This window comes from Triturus cristatus, chromosome 4_2 (genome assembly GCF_964204655.1).
Source record: "Triturus cristatus chromosome 4_2, aTriCri1.1, whole genome shotgun sequence".
Lineage (NCBI taxonomy): Eukaryota > Metazoa > Chordata > Amphibia > Caudata > Salamandridae > Triturus > Triturus cristatus.
The window spans coordinates 566,429,423-566,453,261 of NC_140586.1; the positions used below are offsets into that span (position 1 = coordinate 566,429,423).

Genomic DNA, 23,839 nt, shown 5'->3' on the forward strand with positions numbered 1-23,839 from the left:
ATATTCTCTCAAACAGGAAGGCGTAGAAGATAAGCAGTGTAATTTAACGAAAATGTTCCTGTAAGGAGAAAAACCAAATATGTGAGTTAGGTACAATGGTAAAAGCAAGACAGTCAAGGGTAACTAATGAATAGTCTTAAAATCTGATAAGAATCAGATTCAGTAACGGATACAAGTATAACATTAAATAATGAGTAAACCCTTGGGGTAAAGGGTGGGAGGGATAATGTTAGCCTCCGAGTCTTTAATGAAATCCAGATTCTCTAGTCATGTTAATAGGAGAATCGCAATTTCATTACAATACCGGAGGCTACCATTATGCATGTTGGTAGCCATGTAACACAACATCAGACATATGATCAATTGGTTTACAGTAATGCTGAGCAAAGGTACTAGCATTAGACCAGTCAGCGGCCTTTAGAATATCTTCTAACTTACCTCCAGACCAAAAGGATTTGCTGGCCATAGCGCCTCTGATAGAATGAGCTTGGAACAAGTTCAAGTCAATGCCAGCTAGCCTCATAGCTATTTTGACCCATCTAGAGATAGAAGTAGAGGAAATGGCTTTGTGTGGTCTAACAAAAGAGATAAGTAGTTGGTTAGTACCTGGAGGGCGAAGAGGATTCATTCTGCGGTCGTATTCTTTCATACAGTCGACTATGCAAAGTTTCTTACATGAATCGAAGCGTGGGTAGAAAATAGAGTCGGACATAGTCTTAGTTCTTTTAAAGAGTTCGAACTTGACTCCAAACATGTTATAGGATCTAAATGAGATTTCTAAGGCTTTAACGTCAGAAACTCTCCGACAGGAAATTAGGCAAATTAGAGTGGCCAGTTTGATAGAGAGGTGTTTTCTATTAAGGTGAATGTTATCTGGCCAGCTAGAAAAGAGGTCAAGGATTAGATTAACGTCCCAGAGAGACTGGTATCTGGGTTTTGGAGGATTCCTGATTCTGAGGCTTTTGAGGACTCTACAGATAATGGGGTTCTTACCAACCGTCTTACCATTGACGAGAGAATGACCTGCAGAGATAGCGGACCTGTAACAATTAATAGATCTATAGCTGAGGCCTCGATCAAATTGTTCGACGAGAAAGTTAACTATGTCAGCGATAGGTGCTTCCACGGGATCCAGGTTCCATTCCATGCACCGACGTGACCATGATTTCCAAATGCTGTTATATCTGTAATGTGTGCCGGGGGCCCAGGATTCTCGGAGGAGAGTTGCAGCAGATGACGAGTAGGTTCTATCTCCTTACACTCTCCAGGCATGAAGGCTCAAAGTCCCTGTCTGAACTAGTGGGTGAATTAGACCGTCTGCATCTGTAAGAAGGTCCGGTAGGGACGGAATTAGGAAGGGGAGGTCGTCCGCTAGTTCCAAGGCAGTGGGGAACCATGCTTGAGATGGCCAGAAGGGGGTAATTAGGACTATGGAGCATTGTTGATGTCTCACCTTCTTAAGAACTCTCTGGATCATTGAGAAGGGGGGAAATGCATAGGCGCTGGTCCCCTTCCAACATTGAAGGAAGGCGTTGACGGCAAGAGCACCCGAGTCGGGCATCCAGCTGAAGTAGTTCCACAATTGGAAAGTTAGTCTGCTGACAAAGAGATCTAGATGAAAAGGACCCCAAATATTGTTGAGGGAATTGAATACTGAAACATTTAGTTTCCAGTCGCTGTGGTCTAAGAGGAATCTCGAATTCCAGTCTGCAGAAATATTTGTTTTCCCTGGAAGATATTCGGCTTTGAGGGTGATCTTGTGTTCCAGGCAGAACATCCAAAGCTTTTTGGCTAAATTTGAGAGATCTGCAGATTTCTTGCCTCCCAGACGATTTATATAAGCGACCGCGGACATATTGTCCATCTTTAGAATTACTGATCTGCCTTGAAGACAATGTTTGAAGCTCATGAGAGCATAGAGTCCGGCTGTGAGTTCTAGGTATTTTATATGGTGAAAGGATTCTTCTTGAGACCAAACACCGCCATGCTCCCCAATCATGAAGGCTCGCGTCTGATTCCAGAATGAATTCTGGTGCGGAACCAAAGATTGCTCTGCCATTCCAGGCGTCCAGGTTTTCTAGCCACCAGGTGAGTTCCGATCTGGCTTCTTGGTCAAGAGAAATGAGATCTCAGTACCAAAGACCTGATCTTAAGGCTTTCGCTTTTACTCTTTGAAGGGCTCGGTAATTCAGAGGGCCCGGGAAGTTAGCTTGAATAGAAGAGGAAAGGAGACCGAGAAGTCTGGCGAGCTCTCTTAGGAATAGGCTGTCTTGTTTCAAGACGTGTCTTATCTCCTTCCTGATTTTTGAGATTTTCTTCGGTGGGAGGAGAAGACGACAGTTTGTGGTATCTATGGTGAAACCTAGAAACTCCAGGGATCTTGAGGGAGTTAAGATCGATTTATCTCTGTTTATAATGAACCCTAGGTTCTCGAGAAGGTTTATTACAAATTTCAGGTCTCGAATGAGTTGAGACTGGTCCTGGGAAAGGATGAGAATGTCGTCCAGATATATGATTAATAGAATGCCCTTTTCTCTTATTGAGGAAGCGATTGATCTCATTACCTTGGTGAAGCACCATGAGGCTGAGGAGAGACCGAAAGGGAGTGCTTGGAACTGGAAAAGGTGATTCTTCCACATAAATTGGAGAAAGGGTTGGTGATCTTTGGCCATAAGGATGGTGAATTAAGCGTCTTTTAGGTCTAACTTGACTAACCAGTCGTCTTTCAGAAGAAGGTCTCTGAGAAGATGGATACCTTCCATCTTGAAATGTCTGTAGACAAGGAACTTGTTGAGTTCTCTTAAATTTATAACAGATCTCCAACCCTTGTCCTTTTTCTTTACGAGGAAGAGAGTGCTTAGAAAGGTTAGTGTTTCCATGGGAACTTCTAGAATTGCACCCTTCTGGAGCATAGAGTGAATTTCTTCTTCTATTATTTTCTCCTGTTCTAGGGAAAGGGGAATATCTCTGGGGAAAGAAGATTGAAACGGGGTCTGAATAAAGTCTATTGTAAACCCTTTCACAGTATTTAGGACCCAAGGGTCTTGAGTAATCAGTTCCCAGTTCTGACAGAAAAATGTTAGTCTGCCCCCGACCTTGTGGGAAAGAGAGGGGGTGAAAAAAGGTAAAGTTGTACTCACTCTGGGAGTTGTCGTCGTCGGAGATACCTCTTGCTCTGAATCCTCTTGAGCGTGTGCTTCTTCCTCTTTGAGGGTAGAATTGGGGAGTATTGGAGGGTTGGTATCCTCTGCCAGATCCTCTATATCTTGGATAGGGCCTGCGGTTGAAGCGGCCAGAAGAGAGGCCCCTTCTTCCGGCCCTGCCAAAACAGTTGTTGTTGAAGATCCTTCTCATATTTTGGTGTGCTTTGTCCAAGGCTGTAAATGTCATGACGTACTTTCCGAGCGTCTTGATGAGATCCTCTCCGAAAAGCAAGCCTTTAGGGTTGACGGAGGGTTCTTTGTCAGCGAGGTCGCCCGATTTAGGACTGATTTTAGTGAGGACGACTCTTCTCTCACAGTTCAAGCTTGCGTTTGCGTTGCCCAGAAGGATCAATGCTCTCTGTGACCAACCTCTGATTGCTTCGGTGTCTAGGGGTGTGCCGTTGATATGGCTCTCTTCTGCTGAGTCAATGATCCTAGCCAGAGGACCCAGAATATCGAGCACGCGGTCCTGACAACCTTTAAGGAACCTTTCCATTCCTTTTCTGGGATTCCTCCAGAGTTTAAAAAGGTATTTAATAAGTTCTGGGTCGAGATTGGAGGTTTGGCAAACTTTATCATCTATGCAGGGTCTAGAGCATTCTGCTCTGAGTAGGTTACGGGTATCTCTCTCCAAATTGTATCTGATCCATTTCTTAATGAATTGGCTGACATGGTCTTGTGGATACCACTCAGAGCTACGAGGGTGTTTTATATTGAAGGGAGAGAACATCTCTTCTTCTGAGGGGTCTAGAATAACGTCTTTGGATGTGGTAGGAAGATCTTCATCTAAAGTATGATCGTAAAAGTCTTCATCATCATTATCTAGGTCCAAGACGTATTCATCAAAAGGCTCAGAGCCATCATCGTGTAGTGAGTCATCATCATCTTGTATGAATTTCTGTTGAGCACTAAGATAGTTTGTGCCGCTATGGACACCCATAAATTGTGTGCCGCTGAGGACACCTTTATAAATTGTGCTGCTAAGGACACCCGATGAAATTGAGGTGCGGTGACCTCCCGTTAAGTTAGAGGAGTTTTGAACTCCTGAAGTGCTCTTGGGGGTAAGTATGATCGATATTTTTATTCTTTTATTCTTTTTTAGTCTTTTCCCCCTTATTTCGATGAGATCGTCAGAGAGGTTACTTGGGTTTTCGCTGGAATCGTCCACCAAAATAGGGAGTGATCTTTTGGGTGGTATGACCTTAGAAAAGGTTTCCAGCATGCAGGATCTCATCTCTTTATGGATGATGCTCTTAAAGGCCTGGTTATCCATACTGGGAATAGGTGCGCTACCGTCGTCAGAGTCTAAGTCAGACATAACTTAGCTTTAAATGAGTGAAAAAAGAGCAGCGTCAGTTTTTTTTTTTGTTTTTTTTTTTTTAAGGTAAAGGAATGGCACCTAATGTTAACTCTTTGTCTCCCTTTTTATTTTTTTTACTTATATATATATACACACATTATTGCTGATTAATCTAACTCCTTTTATAATGTATTTTTTTTTGTTAATTATTTAAGATGGTGCAATTCCCCCCCCTTTTTTTTTTTTATTATTTTATCCTGAGACGCGAGCAACCGACAGAGGGCTCGAGCATCGGATCAGCTGGTAAACGGGAGAAAATAGAGTTAGAGGAAAGGTCCCTGGATGCGCGTGCATTGCCAGGGAATCTTCCTCTAATATGGCTGCATGTTGAGGGAGGCTTCGTGCGCGAGAATGCGCTTTGGGGAACAGGGAGTTAGCGCCGGTCTCTGTAAATTGGAGACCGGTAGACGAAGTGAAAGCGAAGCGTGGAACGTGGGGAAGTGCCAGTAAAGAAGAGGGGTCGGTTAGGCAAAGGTTCGAGGTTAAATGAAAACCGCATATTGTAAAAACATTAGCAAATAGTTAAATATGGGACAACAGCAAGGGTAAACAATGAATAATTAAACTGTAGAAATAGGCAATGATTAATAAAAACTTCTAAAGAGCAAAACTTTGTATTTTAAAATGAGAAGAAAGGCAATGAACTTATCTGTTTGGAGCCACATTCGAAAGAGGCTGTTTCTTAGGAGCTCATGCCTTTTACTTGTTTTGAATATTCTATTCTGGAACACTCAGCTATTTGATGTTTGCTTATTATGCATAATGGAAGCCTCTGGTCTTGTAATGAAATCAGGGGAATCAGATAGACCACCCTCTCCCAGTGCCTTCTCTGTCATGTAACTGGACGACAATGCAGTTACACCTACATCAATCCAGCCGGTGCTATGGCAGGTATCCAACCTAGTGCCATTAAGGTTTTGCATAGTAATATACGTATGCAGACATAAAATTAGATGAATTTTCTCAATTGCCTCAAAAATGTATGATCTGATGTAATATTTTCCACTAAAATTAGGATGGAAACACAGATTTGTACAAGGTAGATGCATGTATCATTCATTGGATAATGCGAAAAAATGGTCACCGACGTAAAATATGCAAAGCAAAACATGCAGGTGCAAAACATACCACAGCACAGGTTGAGAATTACACGTTTAAAAACAAGGATCATGTTTTTTTTAAAAGTGGTCTGGTTAATTATAAGAAAGGATTTTAGGATACCAAAAAGGAATTCTTGGAGCCAAAAGAAAAGCTTTCACTAAATCAAGCAAAACATAACTTTCAGATAATTTTACATTTCTGGAGACCTTCTAGTTTGAATTCTGGCCTGACTGCTTTTATTCTAGTAAGCAAAAGACATCAAGACATGAATGGGTGGCAGCCCTCGGAATTCTGGAACTGGCCACAATGCAATCGGTTCATGCCCATCTGAGAAAGTTACATTGGCTGTCAATCGGAAACGTACCATTTTTAAGGCGCTAGTTATTAAATTTCGGTCTTTTCATCATACTCCTCCTAAGTACCTTTATAATAGGCTTTTACATTACCAGACTGGGCGTGCCTTAAGATTGGCACACGCATTAGTTTTAAAATGCCTTTGGTTTCAGCTGAAGACGACTGTTTTTGGTTTTGGAGTCCATGGAATATACCTCATCTGGCTCTGAGGATTCTTGAGAAGGAGAATGTGTTTATATATTAGCTGAAGACTTGTCTTTTACACCTGGATTGATTTGCTGTGGATGACGGCTCTGGTTTTTGTATCTCTTAGTGCCGAAATGCCTTTGGCAGCTGTGCGCTTAATAAATGTACTGATTTATTGATAGATTGAACTCTACACTTGGAGAGCATATTGCCCTTTGGAGAAGTGTAGCTCACTGGTTAGAGGAGGCATACCCTGAAGCAGAAATCAGACCCGGGACCTGGGTTCGATTCCCGACTCGGCAGGGTCCAGAGTCCAATTGTCCACGGACTCGATAATTCTCGCTTCGGTGCCCACTCTAAGCACGAGTTCACACTATGCAGCTCTGGGCAACAAGCCTGCTTAATCTCCACAACGGCCCCCCGCGGCGGGATGCCTGGCTTTCACCTTGGGGATGCCCAGTACGGGTTATCTTACAGGGAAAAACCAGGACGGGTTCCCAATGCAAGCGCCAAGATGCCCGTAGGGTGATAGCTGCGCTCTATAAGTACATCAATCAATCAATCAATCATTACAGCCGCATCATTTAAGTAATGGAAATTGAAGAAAAGAAAATTGATAAATTTGTCACAAGCAACATCAGCATTCTCCCATTGGTTTAGCCACCAATGTAAGCAGTGGTGGCTATACCCCTCGTGGCGATTATTGCCCCATTTGAAATCAAATTGATAAACGGTTCATTTGGTATTGGAGTAGTGCTGAAAAATCTTAAAAGTTCAAAGCAAGTAAATCCACATTCGATTAATTAAATGTTTCAATTAACTAGGAACATATGGGGAAAATATATGCACCTGTAGACCACTGTACGCTATGTAAAGACGATATGTAAGCATTAATGAGGGAAGGGTAAAGCTCTCTTAACAGCCATTGTTACCCTGCAGGTGGCTGCAATAAAGCTATTGGCACGGCTTCTCCTCTCCGAGGCGAATTTAACTTACCCTTAGTCCTTTTAAGACTGCAGTAGCGCTATTTCATAAAATTATGTTCTCTCATTCACTACAGGCCTACGCCCTCCACTTCTTTCTCAGAGGAAAAATGCTAACTGAAATGCAGCATCGCTATTTTTTCTATATTTATGATGTTGTTAGGGTTTACATTTCTGCCTTGACATGAAAGATGAGGGGATCAATACAGAGAGAAAGTGAGACTGGAGCAGCTTCGGATGGAAATAGCTGCTCCAGTCTTCAGGGGACTGCTGGCACTTTGGACTAAGGGAGGGTTGCAGGCCCACCAGGACAAGGCACACCAGAGGAGCAGAAAGGTGGCAGCTGCCAAATGCTATCTTTGTGGGCTTGTTAATAGTAGCTATAACCCAATGTGAAATATTGAGTGTTTTTTTTCTTTCATTACCTACTCTTACCAATCATCAATTGAAGTTCCTAAAAGGTCTACTAAATTTCACCAGATAAGACTAAAAATCTGTTCAACACGTTTCTAGACTTTAGTCTTCATAAATACTGATCACATATTTATTTAAAAAACTAACTTCAATTCTAGTTAAAAAGGCCATCCTTAACCCAAAGGTGCTCAACAAAATTTTAGATCTGTTGCTGGACGCTACTGGTCATCCAAAATTCTTGAAAAAGGGGTGGGGAAACCCACTAATCAATTGGCTGATTCAAACAGAGGACTGTGACAAATTTGGTGGTAGGGATGGAAGAGTATTTTGCCCAGGGGGAAAAAGGTGGACTCTCCATGCTCACTATGCTGCACTTTGAGTCAAGCCTGTTACACTCTAACATGGTCTCTGGTTGCGCCCACTGTCATCTCGTGCCTGGGTCAAAGGGGAAGGCCATCACATATATTCATTTTGTGGGAGCAGCGAGTATGTTTGTAATCACTTGTAAGCCTCCCTATAAAAGAGATTTCCCTGTTTTTAAACAAAATGCCTTGTTGCACGACATCCGCTTGATCTAGAAAACTCAATTTCTGAGGAAAATACAAAGGCAGACTTATCTATCCGTAAAATACAGGAGAAAATTGGAGCAATGTTGCATGGGGAAAACGTTCTTAAATATAATTAACTGGTTTGATGCTTTTCACTATTTTTACCGAGCTGCACTCTCTAATGACAGGAAGTTACACTGCACTGGTGTTTGGTCATGCATGGGAATTTACAGCGCTAAACTTAATTCAGTGTAGCTGGTGAGCCAACCAATCATCTTCAGAGGCTTATTTGAATTCAAAATGATGCAGCATGGTCATGGTCGTACTAGCCTATTGGTCAATCTAGCATTACCCAAGGAGGAAAAAGGCATGAGGACAGGAGATTATCTCTTTCAGTCATAAGGCAATGTAACCTGTCCCCATGGAAATTAGATTTCTCTCAAATCAGATTAATTTTAGTAAAGAACTTTTATGGGTTTCAGCTTACCTGAATTGCAACTAAAACGTGATCTTTACAGCCTTTCTTAATTTTCTTTGGTGCTTAGGTATTTGTGCTCACTGTTATGAGTGATTTATACAGGTGTATTTTTTTTAATACTCCATAGCTTCTCCTAAATTCCATAAAACATTACAATAAAATGTATCCATTCTTACAGCAACATTATTTATTAATGAAACCTTCACCTAATGATGGCGTGGGCGCAATATTATGCCTACTTTTTCATCCAAGCAAACATATTCTCTTATTTTCCAATGTTTTGTTGTTGTTAAAAGCTTTATCTTAGGATCCAGCTGTTAATGGTTAACAGTTTAATCTCATTCGCTGGGCAGTCAATCAAATGATATTAGTGCAAGGTTCTTTGGGCAACCATGACACAGCAAATTAGTGAAATTATTACATATCTTTATTTTTGTTTTCAGATATAAAAAGCCTAACATGAAAACCTATTTGCAATATTCCATTTGTAACTGAATTTGGCTATTGCTCTACAAAACCATGCTATAAAACGTTATACATTTTTGTACTTTTTTTTTTTTTTTACATTTCATCAAGTTTGTATCATTCAAATATTTGAAGTAGGTGAATTTAAGTTTGGTGGTCTATGGTACGGACTTTATTTACTGATAACTCCTATTGCCCGACAGCCTCATAATAGAACCCTAACTATTGTCATTCTGCTGTGCTTTACTGATGTAGAAAAGTGCTCCTTTTTGACATGGTCACCCCCACTTTTTTGCCTGGTAAATGATGCAATTTCTATTGGAAGTGCACTGGGTTCCTGCTAACCAGGTCCCCAATGCCAGATCTCTTTCCCAAAAACTGTACAATTGTTTGCCCAATTGGCAATACCTTTAGCAGTCTATAAACTCCTAGTAAATGGTATCCCTGGTACCTAGGGCCTGAGGTACTAAAGATGGTCCCCAAGGGCTGCAGCACGAATTGTGCCATCCTAAGGGACCCTTCACCAAACTCATGCAAGCCTGTCATTGCAGGCTGCATGTTTTGATGCAGACAAGTGTGAAAACACAACATGACACACATCCCTGTGCACCATGTCCCCTAACACTGCATGTACTATTTGTAAGTCCCCCCTACAGCAAACTTTACAGCCCTAAGGCAGGGTGCCTTATATTACATGTGAGGTCATATCTGCATGAGCGGATATGTACCTTTGCTGGTCAGTTCCATTACTGCTAGCACAAGTGAACAGGGAAGACATTTTAAAACATGTGCTGGACACTGATGAAAACGAGTTCCCCAGCTACATGATGGCTTCACTGAAGATAGGGATGTTTGGTATTAAACATCTCGTATTCACAAACTCACCCTGATTCCAGTGGTGGATGTGTGAATCTGGTGCGTTGGCCGACTAGTCTCTGCCAGCCTGCACCCAGAGACAAGTTTCTGACCTCCTAGGGGAAAGCCTTTGCTCTCAGGAGGTCAGAAACAAAGTCTGCAGGGGAAGAGGGTGTTCACACCCCCTCCCTCAGGATGACATGCTGATTAGCATTCCAAGGCAGGGGAGGTTCAAAGAAGCCACCGCCTTTGAAACGCAAATTTGGCTCACTTCACAGGAGAGGAAGCCGACCGCCTTCATCTAGAGCCCATTGGCACCTTAACAGGCAGTTCTGGTGCCTAAATATGTATACGGATACAAGTTAGCTTTATAAATTGGTTTGGAGCTCCTTATTGAGTCATGTGCATCATTTATGGACTATTGTGCGTATTTGCAGATGTCTAACACTCCCTCTGATAAGCCTAAGGCTGCTCAACCGCACTACCCTCTAGAAGAGAACCTTGGGGTTGCTTGAGCAAGCCCTTGTCCATTTATAAGGGAACCCCTGGACTCTTTACACAATATACCTAATTTTGATATATCATTTAGGAGCCAGCTTCCTACATCTTATTACCTTTCTAGAGAGACATTTTGAGGTGAAGGATGAGGATTGTTTTTCTTTTGTGTCTGCATTTTCATTTCTTTCACTTATTATTGTTGTAAAGGACTCATACAGACAAACTTTACTTCAGAGAACTTTCAAGGTAGTGATGGAGCGGCTACAAGGATGGGCAGGTACAGTGCTTAATCAGAGCCAGTCGTTGCCGGTAGGGGGCACCCGTACGTATTCTTGTGGACCAGCAATTATTTCCGGCCTCAGATTTTTACCAAGTGCAAGAGAGAAGAGAAACACAGATTAGAAAGATGTAGGGAAAAGAAAGATAGCAACAGCATTACAAGGAGAGAAAGCAAGAACCTGCAAGGGCGAGAAAGAGAGATGAGGAGTCTCTGGAAGTGGATTAAAGACTACCAGCCATTGTATTCAGCACTCAGAAGTTTATCTGCACCAGCCGCCGGCTTCTGAGCAGAGCTTTGGCACCAGTACTTTTTCTTTTAGAAATTAAGCACTGAGCAAGGTTAATTGCCCACACCGTATAAAAATTGAGCAAAGAGACTGGTTAAGGTCTTGTGAGGTACCTCAGCTGGAGTGCAGTTCACAGGCCTGCCCAAGAGTTGGATTTTGCAGGAATGTACTGAATTTCTGATTGTCATCCATCTCTGGCAAAAGTGTGATGAATAAAGTTCTGAAAGGTTCTGCCACAAAACATTTGAGGTGTAGAACAAACATTATTAGAATGCTTGTATACCTAAAAATAAACACTCCCCACAATATGGTGGAAACATTTTCAATAAAATAGCAGCGGCAAAACCAACACGTCTTGCCTTGTTTACCTATTGGTCAATGCTTTCTGCCAATGCTGTGCAGGATTGGCAAAAAATTAAAAGAAAAAAAAGGAGCAATGACGTGCCTGCTACTGCCAAAATCAATCTGTAGTTGTGTGCATGCGTCTATGGAATGACGTGCCACCATTTTCTTTTTTATTTACTGATCTAAGATGGTGGATATCACTTAAATTGCTAAATAAAAAAATTAAAATGATTTGATTGCCATGAAAGCGCTTTCCAGATAGTGGAGCGACTCTGCTGGGCCCTATGAAACAAGTCTGTGGAGGTTGGGGAAACAATGGAGGAGCGGAAAAAAGGGAGCAAAAAGAGGGCAGGGAAGCTACAGAGGAACATGAAATGTGCATCTTGCAAAACAGAGCAGCCCGCCTGAAAATGGCAGCTACTGGGCCCTTCAAAAAACTGTAAATGAACTAAAAACATCAAATGCAAGTGGAAGAATACAAGTTAGCCAAACACAAGGATGGGAAAGTAGATATGCTCTTGGGGGAGGAGGTTTAGGGGGCAGGGGGCAAACAGAAGAAGAGACAGGGAAGTCACTAAATAAAAAGCAATCAAATGGAAGGGACAAAAAAGCCAACAAATGGTAAGCAATGGGTGGACTCTAAGCCCACTGTACATTTTTGGTATGGGCCACAATAAACTTTCGCCTACAGACATCAAAAAGCTTTCTGGTAGACAAGGCCTATGAAGGTATAGAAAGTTGGAAATATAGGATGATATCCTTAGATCCTGACCACGACATGTCTTCTGACGACTATCTATAATTCTTAGTGCTTTACATAAAAATACCAATGCCCATATTCAGTCTCCTAAGCTACAGTGGCCACCTTAACTTGGTTAATGAACCTAAATGAAAGCCTATGTAGATCACAGTGAATAGTAATAGTACTGTCAAAGAAATGTCTATGTAGAGCACCTGCGTAAGGTTACTTGGAGAGAGTTCCCAGTGTGAGTTCTAATAGAAAAGTCAAGGAGGGGAGGCCAAGGCATGAACCCCAAGTCAACAGAAGCCAATGCAACTCACTGAACACCAAGAAAGGATAGCCGATTTTCACCATCGCCTGCTTTTAGACCAAAAGGGCTCCAGTACTGAGCACCTGTACACTGGCCTTGTGAAAAGTCCATTTAATATGCCAAATGATGCTCTTGCTGATCCATCCTCAAGCAACAATCACATTTCTAGAATCATTATTCCAATTTACAGCCTTTGGTTTCAGTTTGCTCCACCCTAGCCAAACCTGGCTGAGGTGGGTGATAATAGGACTTTTATAAGAGGCTGAAATATGAAAACTAAGCATAATAGTGCTTATGTCTCGTCATGACTTGGTAAACTGATTACAATTTTAAGTTTGAAATAGCAACAGTTGTTACTATTCATGCTTAGAAATAGCTGCGGTACAGTATGAAACACTACATAAAAAAAAGTTATGATTTTTTTTTATTATTATTAAGTCTCTGGATAATACTGCTAGCAACCTTTGAAATGCATGAGAGCGCACTGCCTCTCTGTGAGATGTAGTTATCGGCTACAAAGTGTTGACATCAATCCCGGCCAGGTCCTGGAGTCACCTTGCAAGGAACCAGTTATTCGTGACATTCTGCCCCTAGTCCTTTAACTGTTCAATTGATTAACATACTTGTTTGGAAAACACTCCATAATCCGCAATCATGTGTAATCACCCAGTGGATTTGAAGAAGTCTTCATGACAACCATGCCTTCAAAAAAAATTCCTAATTGCATAAAAAAATTGGTATAACAGCAACCTGCACAACTAAATGAATCTTTTTTTTTTTTACATTGGAGTTGAGAAAGTCTGGGCCAGTAAAGGTCATCCCAATTTATGTTTTGAATAAAAAATTAACCTTTTTGTAACAAATGTAACTATTTGGTTTGTCTGTGCTTCAAACACTACAGGCAAGTGCAGGGAACTGGGCTATTACATTTTTTATATATTTTTTTAAGTGAAACCAAATAAAATAATAATAACCAGAATTCATTTTTTTTTAAGAAATGCACCAAAACAACATACAAATAAAGAATTAAACAAATACTTACAGTCAGAAAAGTAGACATATGCAGCATCATACTTGAAGGGAGCTTTCCCACTGAAGTCATTCACAAGCTCATCTACAGACTACAAGCAAATTTGCAATTACATTTAAACACTAAAAAGAAGGCACATTCTTGACAATTTATAAAATAACCAGAAATCAGCATTGGTCTTCTAGATGAGCATACAAAGTTTCGAGGTATGATCTATAAACTTTAAGGTAACAAACAACCAAAGTCAGCTAAGCTTTTCTATTGCACGAATTGCATGTTCTGATACCATAACTACAACACACCGAAAAGGAAACCAGTTTAATCGTTAAAAAACATTTAGAAGCAATGTAAATGAAACTAGGATACAAACAGAAGTGGAAACCCCGTAAGAAAAATGCAATCAATCCATGCTACCCTCCTGCAGCCCTCCCTGGGGCTTTTGATTCATATTTTTGAGGTCCCCAGAGATCATGACTACATCATAAGTTGAGGGGAATGGCAGCTTACTTGCTGCCCATCTTTAGTATTGGTCCTCTTCTCATAACGTTAAGAGATCTACCCAAACTTTGGTCCTGGCTTGATTCCAGCCTGACCAGTCCCAAATAGGAGGACAGTGGTGGGCAGATATCCATCACCGATCCCAAGCTGTTCCTAATTTGGCTAGGACATCATTTTGCTGAGGTTTGGAAGTCTTGCTACGACTTGGTTGATCATTGATGTGACTAGCTGTTTTGACTATTCCCAACTTATTACTTCTACCTGGTCTATAGAACTGATGTTAATTGTATTGTTGTCAGACAATAGGGAATTAAGGATGGTATGAACAGGCAAGATGGTATTCAAGGAACTGAGTTGAGCACTGCTTTACCACAAAATGTGAAGTATACCTATGGTTTGGAAAAGGAGAAAGAGCGCTAGTGAGTTTATAATGAATTTTTTTCACCTGCTCTGGCAGCACTGGAGAGTTAATTTCAATCTATATGTACCCTGTGCTTCTCAACACAGCTAGTTGCTAAATTCAAGGTGATGCAAGTCACCACATCAACTACTATAACATAAACCTCTTTGTACCACTAAACCTTTACCAGGATGTCACTACCTCAATAGCCTATTCTTTGCACTGAGAAGTTCTTTATTCGGCTTCGTCTGTGCAACCTTAATGATTGCCCATATACTAACCAATCCACTTCCACTTTTACTCATGTTAAAATCTTGGCCCACTTTTGCTTCCTGCACCTCTTCATTCTTCTTTCACTTACTTGTATGCATCAGGAGTCACTTGAATCATTCCTGTTCTATTCCCGTCACGCCAACTCCTATTTCCTTTATTGCCATTTGTTTTTATTTATTTCTTCAGTAAGGAACTCAAACCACCCCTTTCCCACACTCAATATTTTTGTGCTTTTTCTATACCTTCCTGTTCCCATTCCCTACTTTTTTTCACAAATGTCCTCTGTTTGCAACATTTTTTTTTTTTCTAACACATGATGCCAATGTCCTGCTTATCCAAAACATTTCTGAACATCTCCTTTGTCTGGAGAAAAGAGTGAAACAAGGCAGAGATTTCGGGGTGAAAGAACGGTTTGAGTGAAAGAGTTCAAGTGTGGATATCAGTGGGAATCATTAGTAAAGGCAGAAAAATGTAAACTAAAGCAGTGGAAGAGCACTGGATAAAACCACCTGAATTGAGAAATGAGTCATGAAGGTGTTGTATAATGTGAGTTGCTGTGAAAGATATGTTTGGACACAGGACAATGTGGCAGAGTGTGTAGGTAGAACAGGGACTGACAGATGGGAGTACATAAGGAGAGATGGAGCAGAGGAAAATGCATAGCAGAGGGAAAATGCACAAAGAAATGGACAGAGATAGTGGGCAGAGACAGAGAGCAAGTGCACAAAGAGATGATACACTGAGATGCTAAGAGATGGGCAAAGGAAAAACAGAACGGGGAGCTATGGGGCAGAAACAGACTAGAAACTGGGCATAAGGATACAAGAAGAAACTAAATCCCAGGACACATTTGCTGAGAGGAAGTTGGTGGACAACTAGGGCTGACAGGTGTAGGGTGCATAGAGAAAGATGTGGCATGGAAAGGCAGACGAGAGAGATGGGCAACAGAGCGTTAGATAAGGCACAGGAAAGGTTGGGCAGAGACACAAGGTACGAGGAACAATGGAGCAGAGTGAAATGTGGGACACAGACCCTGCTGGCACATACAAAGATGGGTCAGAGAGAATGAGTAATGTGGAACCTTCAAGAAGAAGCAGGGACTAATGGGCCAGAAAGAGAGAGCACGAGTCCACATAGGAAATAAGCAATAGTAAGAGATGGGAGAAAAACTGGACAGAAAACTGTGGTATTAAGAGACAGTGCAAACAGATCAGTAACTAGTAAAACAGGGACCAGTATGTACAGAATGAGAGACGGAAGAGGCTTGTAGATGAGAAGGGGTGTGCAGAGTGGACACCGTACATAGAGAATGACATACACAGAGTAAAACATATCACAGGCAGAATAAGGGCACACAGAGGAGGATGGGGCACACAAAGTGATGGGCCACTTTGGGTCATAAAGAGCGCACAGAGACAAAGGGGCACAGTCACCTCTTCAACACACACATCGCTCAGAAGGAACACGCACATTCTAGCTGTACCAAATGAATATCACATGGCTTCAAGACACGAAGCACAAAGGTCTACTTGATTTTGTTTTTAAATGCTGCTGTTAGGGAGCGGTGACACTTTCTGAATATAGGATTTCTAAAAGTCTATAGTCTTTGAGATTCACCCTTTATTGTCCTAGCAAGGAAGATAACAACCACTGCCAAAGGGAAAGAAAATGGAAAAAAACACAAATGGTTTTTTAACAATGCAATTCCTGCTAACAGATCATTTTACTGAGAAATGTTAGCTTACTATTCTTGATCTATTATGGGAACGTATCCCTGCAGATGAACTGTTGCCTATTTTATTTTCACTGCTTGAAACAGCCCAGAACTTGAATTTAGGTTATTTGCCAGTTTTCTGGTACCTTTGGTAAGGCCACATAAATATTTCAACAGTCTTTATACATTCAACAAGGTCCTGAGATTAGCTCAGCAGACCAGCGCATGATTCAGCTTGTAATGTGTAACATATGCTCTGGTCATTTTCTTGTCTAGATGGTTAGGTCTTGCTTGAGGAGTTGGCGTATAAGGGTTAAGGTGAAAGGCTTTGCCGGTTGTGCTGGGCTCTCCTAGGATAATAAACATGCAACTGCTTTGGTGGCTGGGAATGTGTAAATTTATGTGTGTTGTTTCTTGGTATGGAGTGCGCTTTTGTACCATGACAGCAGACTACCCGCTATCCATTCTACTGGATGTTAGTGCATGGCCTGACATGTTTGGGAGTGTTGTTGGGAGCACATTATTAGACAGTGTAGTCCGCCTGAAATATGGTCTGTTTCATGTGTTCTGTTGGAAGAGTGTGTGTTTTTCAGCCACAAGTTTGTTCCTTACAGCTTGGGGTGAGACATTTGGCATTCTCACATGCAGAGGCTCCTACATAGCACAAATCTAGCCAGAGGAGTAGAATTGCGTGAGCTTACATAAGAGTGAAATCACATCAGGGCCAGTAATTCAGATGCCAATTTAAGCAGAAGATGTGTAACGTCCTAATGGCAAGAATTCTGCCTATTCTTGTTTGTTCATGGCAAAACAAGCAAATTACCAATTGAAACAATGAACATTGGTGAAATGAGATTAACCTATGATATTTTTTAAGGCAGGCATAGAGTCTACTGCTGTGCACATTTACACCAAAAAGTCAAGACAACAACTGAAAAGAACTCAAAGTCAGTGACCGGAGCAGAACATGTGAAACCTCTAAAGGCCTGATTTCACTTACTCCTCCTAGGCCAAAAGAGATCAAATTTGAGCTCAGATGCACCACCGAAGCCTCTTTCATACCCTTAAATTTTAAACAAGTGAATTTAATTAGGTCACTAAGGCCTTCTTTGACTCAAAGTGTGCTGCTTGCTGGTTACATCTTGTTCATCTGCCATATTCAAGCTCTACATAGCTCTAAAAGGACTTGCTGGTCACAAATGTTGGACAGTTGTTACAACATAACCCGAGATATCACGATTACTGCGGGACAGAGTTACCTAATAATGGAAACCTGGAATGGCAAATGTTTCCTGAAAAGTGAAACTTCAGAGATCTGATCAAGAGTGGGAGAAGGATCCGGGATTGGGGGATCGTACAGTGAAGAGTCCATGTAGCTTAGCAACATGTGGATGGCAGTGTTGCTTTGGAATTATACAGGTGGATATACATTCTGACCTGTATGTGATTAAGTAAAGGGCTCTTATGGTTTAGACATGCTTAGGTTATGCTCCAAAGTTTTTGGCAGAATTACAAAACATACCTCAGAGGAAGGGAGAGGAGGTTTCATCCAGAGGGGGAATGGAAGAATTCTGTTGAGCAAGCAAGAGGACCTATGCCCATGACCCACTGAGCTTGAGGTTGCTTCTTTCCATCCACTCCCAGACTAAGTCTAGGCCTTTGTAGATGTGTGCAAAATACAAAATGGTTGAAGACAGAGACTTGAATTCTGACCCAGACATCAAATGTGTAGGAGAGATCATGCGGTTGACCAATAAGAAAGGGATAAAAGCAGTTTTATTTTGTGTTTCTAATTGCTCAGGATGTGTCGGAGTCATTTGAGTTATGCTCCAGAAACACCAGAGGCAAACTGAAGCATCACAGTGGTGGACTGTGCTAAAGGTGGGGGCGAAATGTAAGCAAACAGGCAGGGATATAGAATTAGTGTCACCCTGGGAAAACAAATAACTGCAGACTGCCATAAGTGTTGTTATTGTACCAAGCCAGAGACAGAAGCAGGGCTAGGATGGGGTCCAGTACAACGTCTAACTAGAAACCCTGAGGTCCTTGGGTGAAAGGGAGGGTGTATTTGCCACAGCTGGGTCAAGGAATGTGTGTTAGAGAAGGGAAGAATGCAGACTTCTAAAAAACAGTGGATAGAGACCACAAATGGGAAAATGCAGTTATTTTGTGTTATGTGTTGTTATTTTACTAATCAAAGGTCTAAACTAGCGCTCAGAACAGATCTACAATGAAGTCCAAGTAAAAAAAAAAGGCTTGCTTGGTACAAAGATGTTTGACAGCAGTCCTTTGCCCTAGTTTGTTTTTTTGTGTTAACACATTTAGTTACCTATTGGATGATAGATAAAATGGTATACTGAAATACCATGAAAAGAAAGGAGAGGAAATACTGATAACATTTGGAAGTATATATTTTTGGAGGTTCATTCAACCAAAGTTCTGCGCGGCTCTAGCAAATGTAATTTCTTGTGTGCAATTGTAATTACGGGGCAGTAAATCCCTTACCGGCTAACAACAAAGGTTTACACTTTCCCACAACATGTAGCTCATTCCCTCTAAGGGCCTTCACAAGAAACCCAAAGGGCACTTTCCATTCTAGGTAAACGATATGGTTTACAGCATTAACGTAAGGATAATCATTGTAAGGAAATAGACTACATGAATAAATCTCGATATTTGTTACCAAACAAGCTGAAACGCAGTGAGCTGTAAGTGTGATAGGTGGCATGCCCCTTTGCCATAAGCCAAATGGATAATCCATCAGATACTTTCAATTCACCTTTAACAACCAGACCCACATGTTTTAGAGTTACGGAGGATGAAGTTTTGCAGTCCCATTTTATCACACTAGATGATGCATTTCTGGATGCTTTGGGCTCAATCTAATCGTATAATACGTAATGTTTCATTATAAATACTTACCTTTTCAGTTGGAGTAATAAAGTAAAGTGCTTTCAGGTGTGGGACTGGTTCACGCTTTTTATATAAATCTTCAACAACTAAATGAAAAAATAGATTTTCTTTTATCATAGAGTACAGACTCTGACATTAATGTGCATGATCAATAGGAATTAACATCATTCATTTGGGGAGTCTCAAAGAGCATGGCAAATAACATAGCAACATCATATATTTCTAGAAAATTACAAACTATGCGGTGGAAGATGGGGTAAATCCACACTGGCCCTGCAAGATCACTCTAGCAATAAAGCAGATGGAGAAGCAGAGATACACAAAATAGAGCCTTATTACAGAATGTGCAATTCCTAGTTTAAGTACAACCTAGGCAACAACCGTAACTCTTAAATATTTTAAATTAAATATTTTTCAATGACCTAACCCCTAGCCACCAAATTTTTCACTGATCTAACCCTAATTCATTCATCCTTAGAATGGAATGTTTAAAACTGGCAGGCCAACCACCTTAGCTGTTTATTATGAAAGACCATTTGTGCACAATATGTACACAGAGTGGGCTTACTGTCTACCCCCTTGTTCATGAATGGAAATTTCTTCATGTCTTTTCACTTCTATGTTCCTGGGTCAATGGCTTTCATCTCTATTCTTGGTTTACTCCAGCCCCTGGTTCATAGCTTCTTTAACATTATTTTAATTGGAATAGTGGTATCCTTCAACTGTTGATATTGGGAACCTATTTTTTCCTTTGTGTTTAGGCACGCCATGGGGGTGCTTGTCCCCCTCAACAGTACGATGTGCAACATGGTTTACAGAGAAAAATGCGCTATGCCGCACAGAATGCTGGCTGCGTCATAACGCTTTTTTTTTCATTTTCATTAAGCCATGTTGCACAGCAGCCCGCGCTGCTTAAAAACAATGACAAAGCAACAGATCTTGCATAGGCAAAACCTACTGGCTTTGCCAATATTTGTTAATGTAGTCATCTCTGGAGGTGTTACACTGATGTAGAGTGTACGATATAGGGGCACATCAGTGTAGTGCCACCTATGCTACTGAAGTACACAAAACCCTCAAAAATATATGCCACCAAAAAGGCCATGGCTGCCTGTTCGGCCGTCAGCGTTTGACCTTTAAAGCAGAAAATGGTGGCCATGACTTGTCAACCGCCATAGGGGTCAGATTTGACTCCCTAAGTAGCCAGTTCTATCTGGCTGTAGTATATGGGTAGGAGCTCTGCTAAATTCTAGGGCACAGTATGAATGGATGGCTTTCTTAGGCACCACCAGCCTCTATAAGCAGTAAAGAACCCATTGTGTTAAGCTGGAGGCGGGCATACTTGCTTTTCCCACTGAAAGTAAAATAAATTAACTACTAGTAGCTAATGGATTTTAGTGACCATTGAGAGGCAGATCAGCTGGTACTCACCCTAACAATGCCACATTGATGGACTGAGGCAAAGCTGTGGGCAATCCCTGGGACATGTACTCCGATTTACTGTGCTTGGTCCAGTGTGCTATTCATGAATGGAAACCGACATCCTGTGGCAATCCACCAGAATCTACAGTTATATTACTCTTGTGTGCTGGAGGCATTGGGAGACAGGTATGTTGTTGGCACTGCCTCCATAAAATCCTCTGACTTACTGAAGCTGATTGGCATCAGTGTAGGCCATGCCCCTATTGCAGTCTTTAGTGCATGCTGCCATACTTCTTCATGGAGAACAGCACTGGTAAGCAGTAGCGGAAGCAATTCTGCTATTAGTCTGGCACACCCAAGTCAAGATTTCCTGTGAACCACAGGGCTATTACAGGATAGTTACATCCTCTGCACTGCAAATGATATGCCACAGACAAGATACGGCCTCGCCATCTACGAAGTTAAAACAGGTCTCATAAGATGATGGTCAACAGTTTGTTTAGAGAGCATCATAAAATGAAAGTTTTACTGTGGTACAATTGAAGCCAAGTGTAAATCACATTAAAACTAGATAGTGTTAGAGTAAAAGTTTTTTAATTATGGAACATCTCTTTTTTGCATAGAGAAGCAAACACCACAATACCCCCCCCCCCACATGCCGAGGACATGCAGACAAAATACACATTGATTAGTACAGTTAGCAGCCTACACTTGGTAGCCTAGCTTCTTAGCCGGATCAGTGTGTTTTATATTGTTCGTACCAGGGTAGTAAGTACCGTTGAGGAAAGGTTTTCACTTTTGAGCAGTGACCACTAAATAAAGTGGATTCATTGAGGTAGGTGTATTTTTCCATTAGGGCCCAAACACAACACATATGTTCCTAAACTTTAACACTGTCATGCCGCATAATGTACTTCTCCTGCTTCTGACCAATTGACAGAGGCAAACTACAGGCTCCACATCAAGATTATTCTCAACATATGAGAAACAAAACACAAACTGAGCTGCTCTGTAGTTCCAGTATGATCTCTACATACAGCAGTGGAAAAACAGGATCCAAGACTTCTTCGGTGTGGACTACATGATGTTACATGCATTTCCAAGACTGAGTATATTCGCAGTTTACAATAAAACAATCTAGAAAAATGAGGCATGACCGATCAAAAATTTGCTTAACTATTTTTCCAAATTTTACTTTTTAGTTACCATACTTACAATACTTTAAGCACTTTCACTATTATAGAAAACAACTTTGATTTTGCTTGCGGAGTCTGACAAATCAGAAGACCAATTTGTAGGTTATATTTACCCGTAATTCCCTCTGCTAAAAGGTCGGACATCTTGCAGCATGATGACAGCAACTTTGTGGTAAATGGGTCCAAAAGCATGATCTAAAAGAAAAACAGGATGTTCACTGCACATACCTTAAAGTATTCCATCTGTTATCTACCCCATTCACAAATGGAAAAAAAACGAAAAAAGGCTGTACCTTCCATTCTTCTTCTTTTCTGCAATCATCAAGTACCATTTTTTTTATCTCTGCAAAAACAGATATTTATATTTAAAGCAGGACTACAATGGAGACTATTTGACTCTATGTATTCAATAGATGACATCTTAGAGCGTAATGAAGCTGAAAGGCATTAATAACACCCTCCCAGAAAAAAAGGAAACTCTCCAACTTGAATTTAGTAATGAAACAGATGCACCAACGCAACAGGGAAATATATTTACATTCAAGTATTCAAGTAATGTACCAGCAGACGCGCAACAATATATCTAAATAGCTAGTACTTACAAGACATCTAACACAATTACAATTGATAATAAGTAAAGGAGGAAACAATACCCCAGATAAAATGTCCTGTTCCTGTCTTTACGTTCATCGACAAACTACGCCTATCCATGGATTATATACGGTCCACTGTAAGTGACCATGCTTTGAGTTTTTGACCACATTGTTCTCTATATATTCTTATGTTCTGTGTATTTGTAAAGAGCACTATCACCTCCGGGTTATCCTGGCGCTGAGCAGGTGTGCAATGACGAGTAAAGACACCTAAACACTGCTTAAATTTATTCCCCACTGACATCATAATGCTGCTTGGAAAAACATTTGAAAACATATGGTTTGGAACATACTTGATAACCCCCACGTACCATGCACTTAAATTGATCATTAAATAGTCAACAGACCAGGACATATTTTCGGTGCAAGGCTACTTTCGATCTGCTGTAACATGGCTCTTTTACATATTATACATGGGCTACTTCACCTTCTTGGTGTGCCAGATTCACCTCAAGTTATTTTGAATTTGGAACTTTTGAAAAAATTAAGGTCCAGCCGACCCCACTGAGGCTAATGAACACCTCGGTGCTCACATCCCGCTTGCTTTGAAGTAGATTCATACTGAAAAATGTGCAAAATATGCCTATAAAGCTTGAATATGACTAATGAGTGCCCATCACTGGTGTCTTCTTCCTTCCTGAAAAATAAACTCCTTGTTCATTATGCCATCTCACAGGTTGCGCCTTTGAGGTGGAGCTCAGAGTGCGTGCGTGTGTAAACTAATCATTCGGATCCGGGGGACAGTGTCCCGGTGCTGAATGTAAGTATCACCTTTGGCAAATAGTATATCCTTTCTCAAAGTAATCAGAGCACACATCTCCCAATGCCTGAAAAGGTTTTTCAGAAAGCTTCCTCTGTTCCTCTGTTCAGGGTACTTTCCAACTTCCTCCTCTCTCTAAAGAAAACAGTGGAATAGACACCGAGCTTCTGAATCTTACATTCTTAATATGAATTTTTGTTTAGATATTACATGGACATGATCTGCTTGGATATATCTATTTTGATAGAAGTGCTTGACTGGTATTGGGTTATTAAAGTATGACACAGGAGATTAAAAGTCTAGCTAACGATAGGCATTTCATTTGCAAACACAAAAAGAACTAAAGGAGAATCGTGATCATGAGGCAGGTTTGCATTTAGACATGTAGTACTTTGTACAGTGAACACTGATCGAAAAGATATACCACCCTGCAAGTGTTTTCAACACGCCTAGAAAAGTCAGGCTGCTCAACTCATGAATACCAGGTCCATATGCGTAAATTAAGTGCTGGACATCACACACATTGGTTATGGCACCATTGTGAACAGAACATTAGCCTAAAGGGTGTGTTG

At 41.1% G+C, this 23,839-nt stretch overlaps 1 protein-coding gene across 1 annotated transcript in view; it reads right to left on the reverse strand.

Annotated features, from left to right (window-relative positions):
• The window catches only part of STXBP3 (syntaxin binding protein 3), a 177,737-nt gene that overhangs the window by 115,384 nt on the left and 38,514 nt on the right, over positions 1-23,839 (reverse strand). The window contains exons 2-5 of the mRNA XM_085602220.1: positions 22,148-22,197; positions 21,968-22,049; positions 19,246-19,322; positions 13,451-13,529 (exon numbers count right to left, since the gene is read on the reverse strand). Coding sequence (XP_085458346.1) covers positions 13,451-13,529; positions 19,246-19,322; positions 21,968-22,049; positions 22,148-22,197 — 288 coding nt within the window. The remainder of the gene's footprint in view (positions 1-13,450; positions 13,530-19,245; positions 19,323-21,967; positions 22,050-22,147; positions 22,198-23,839) is intronic.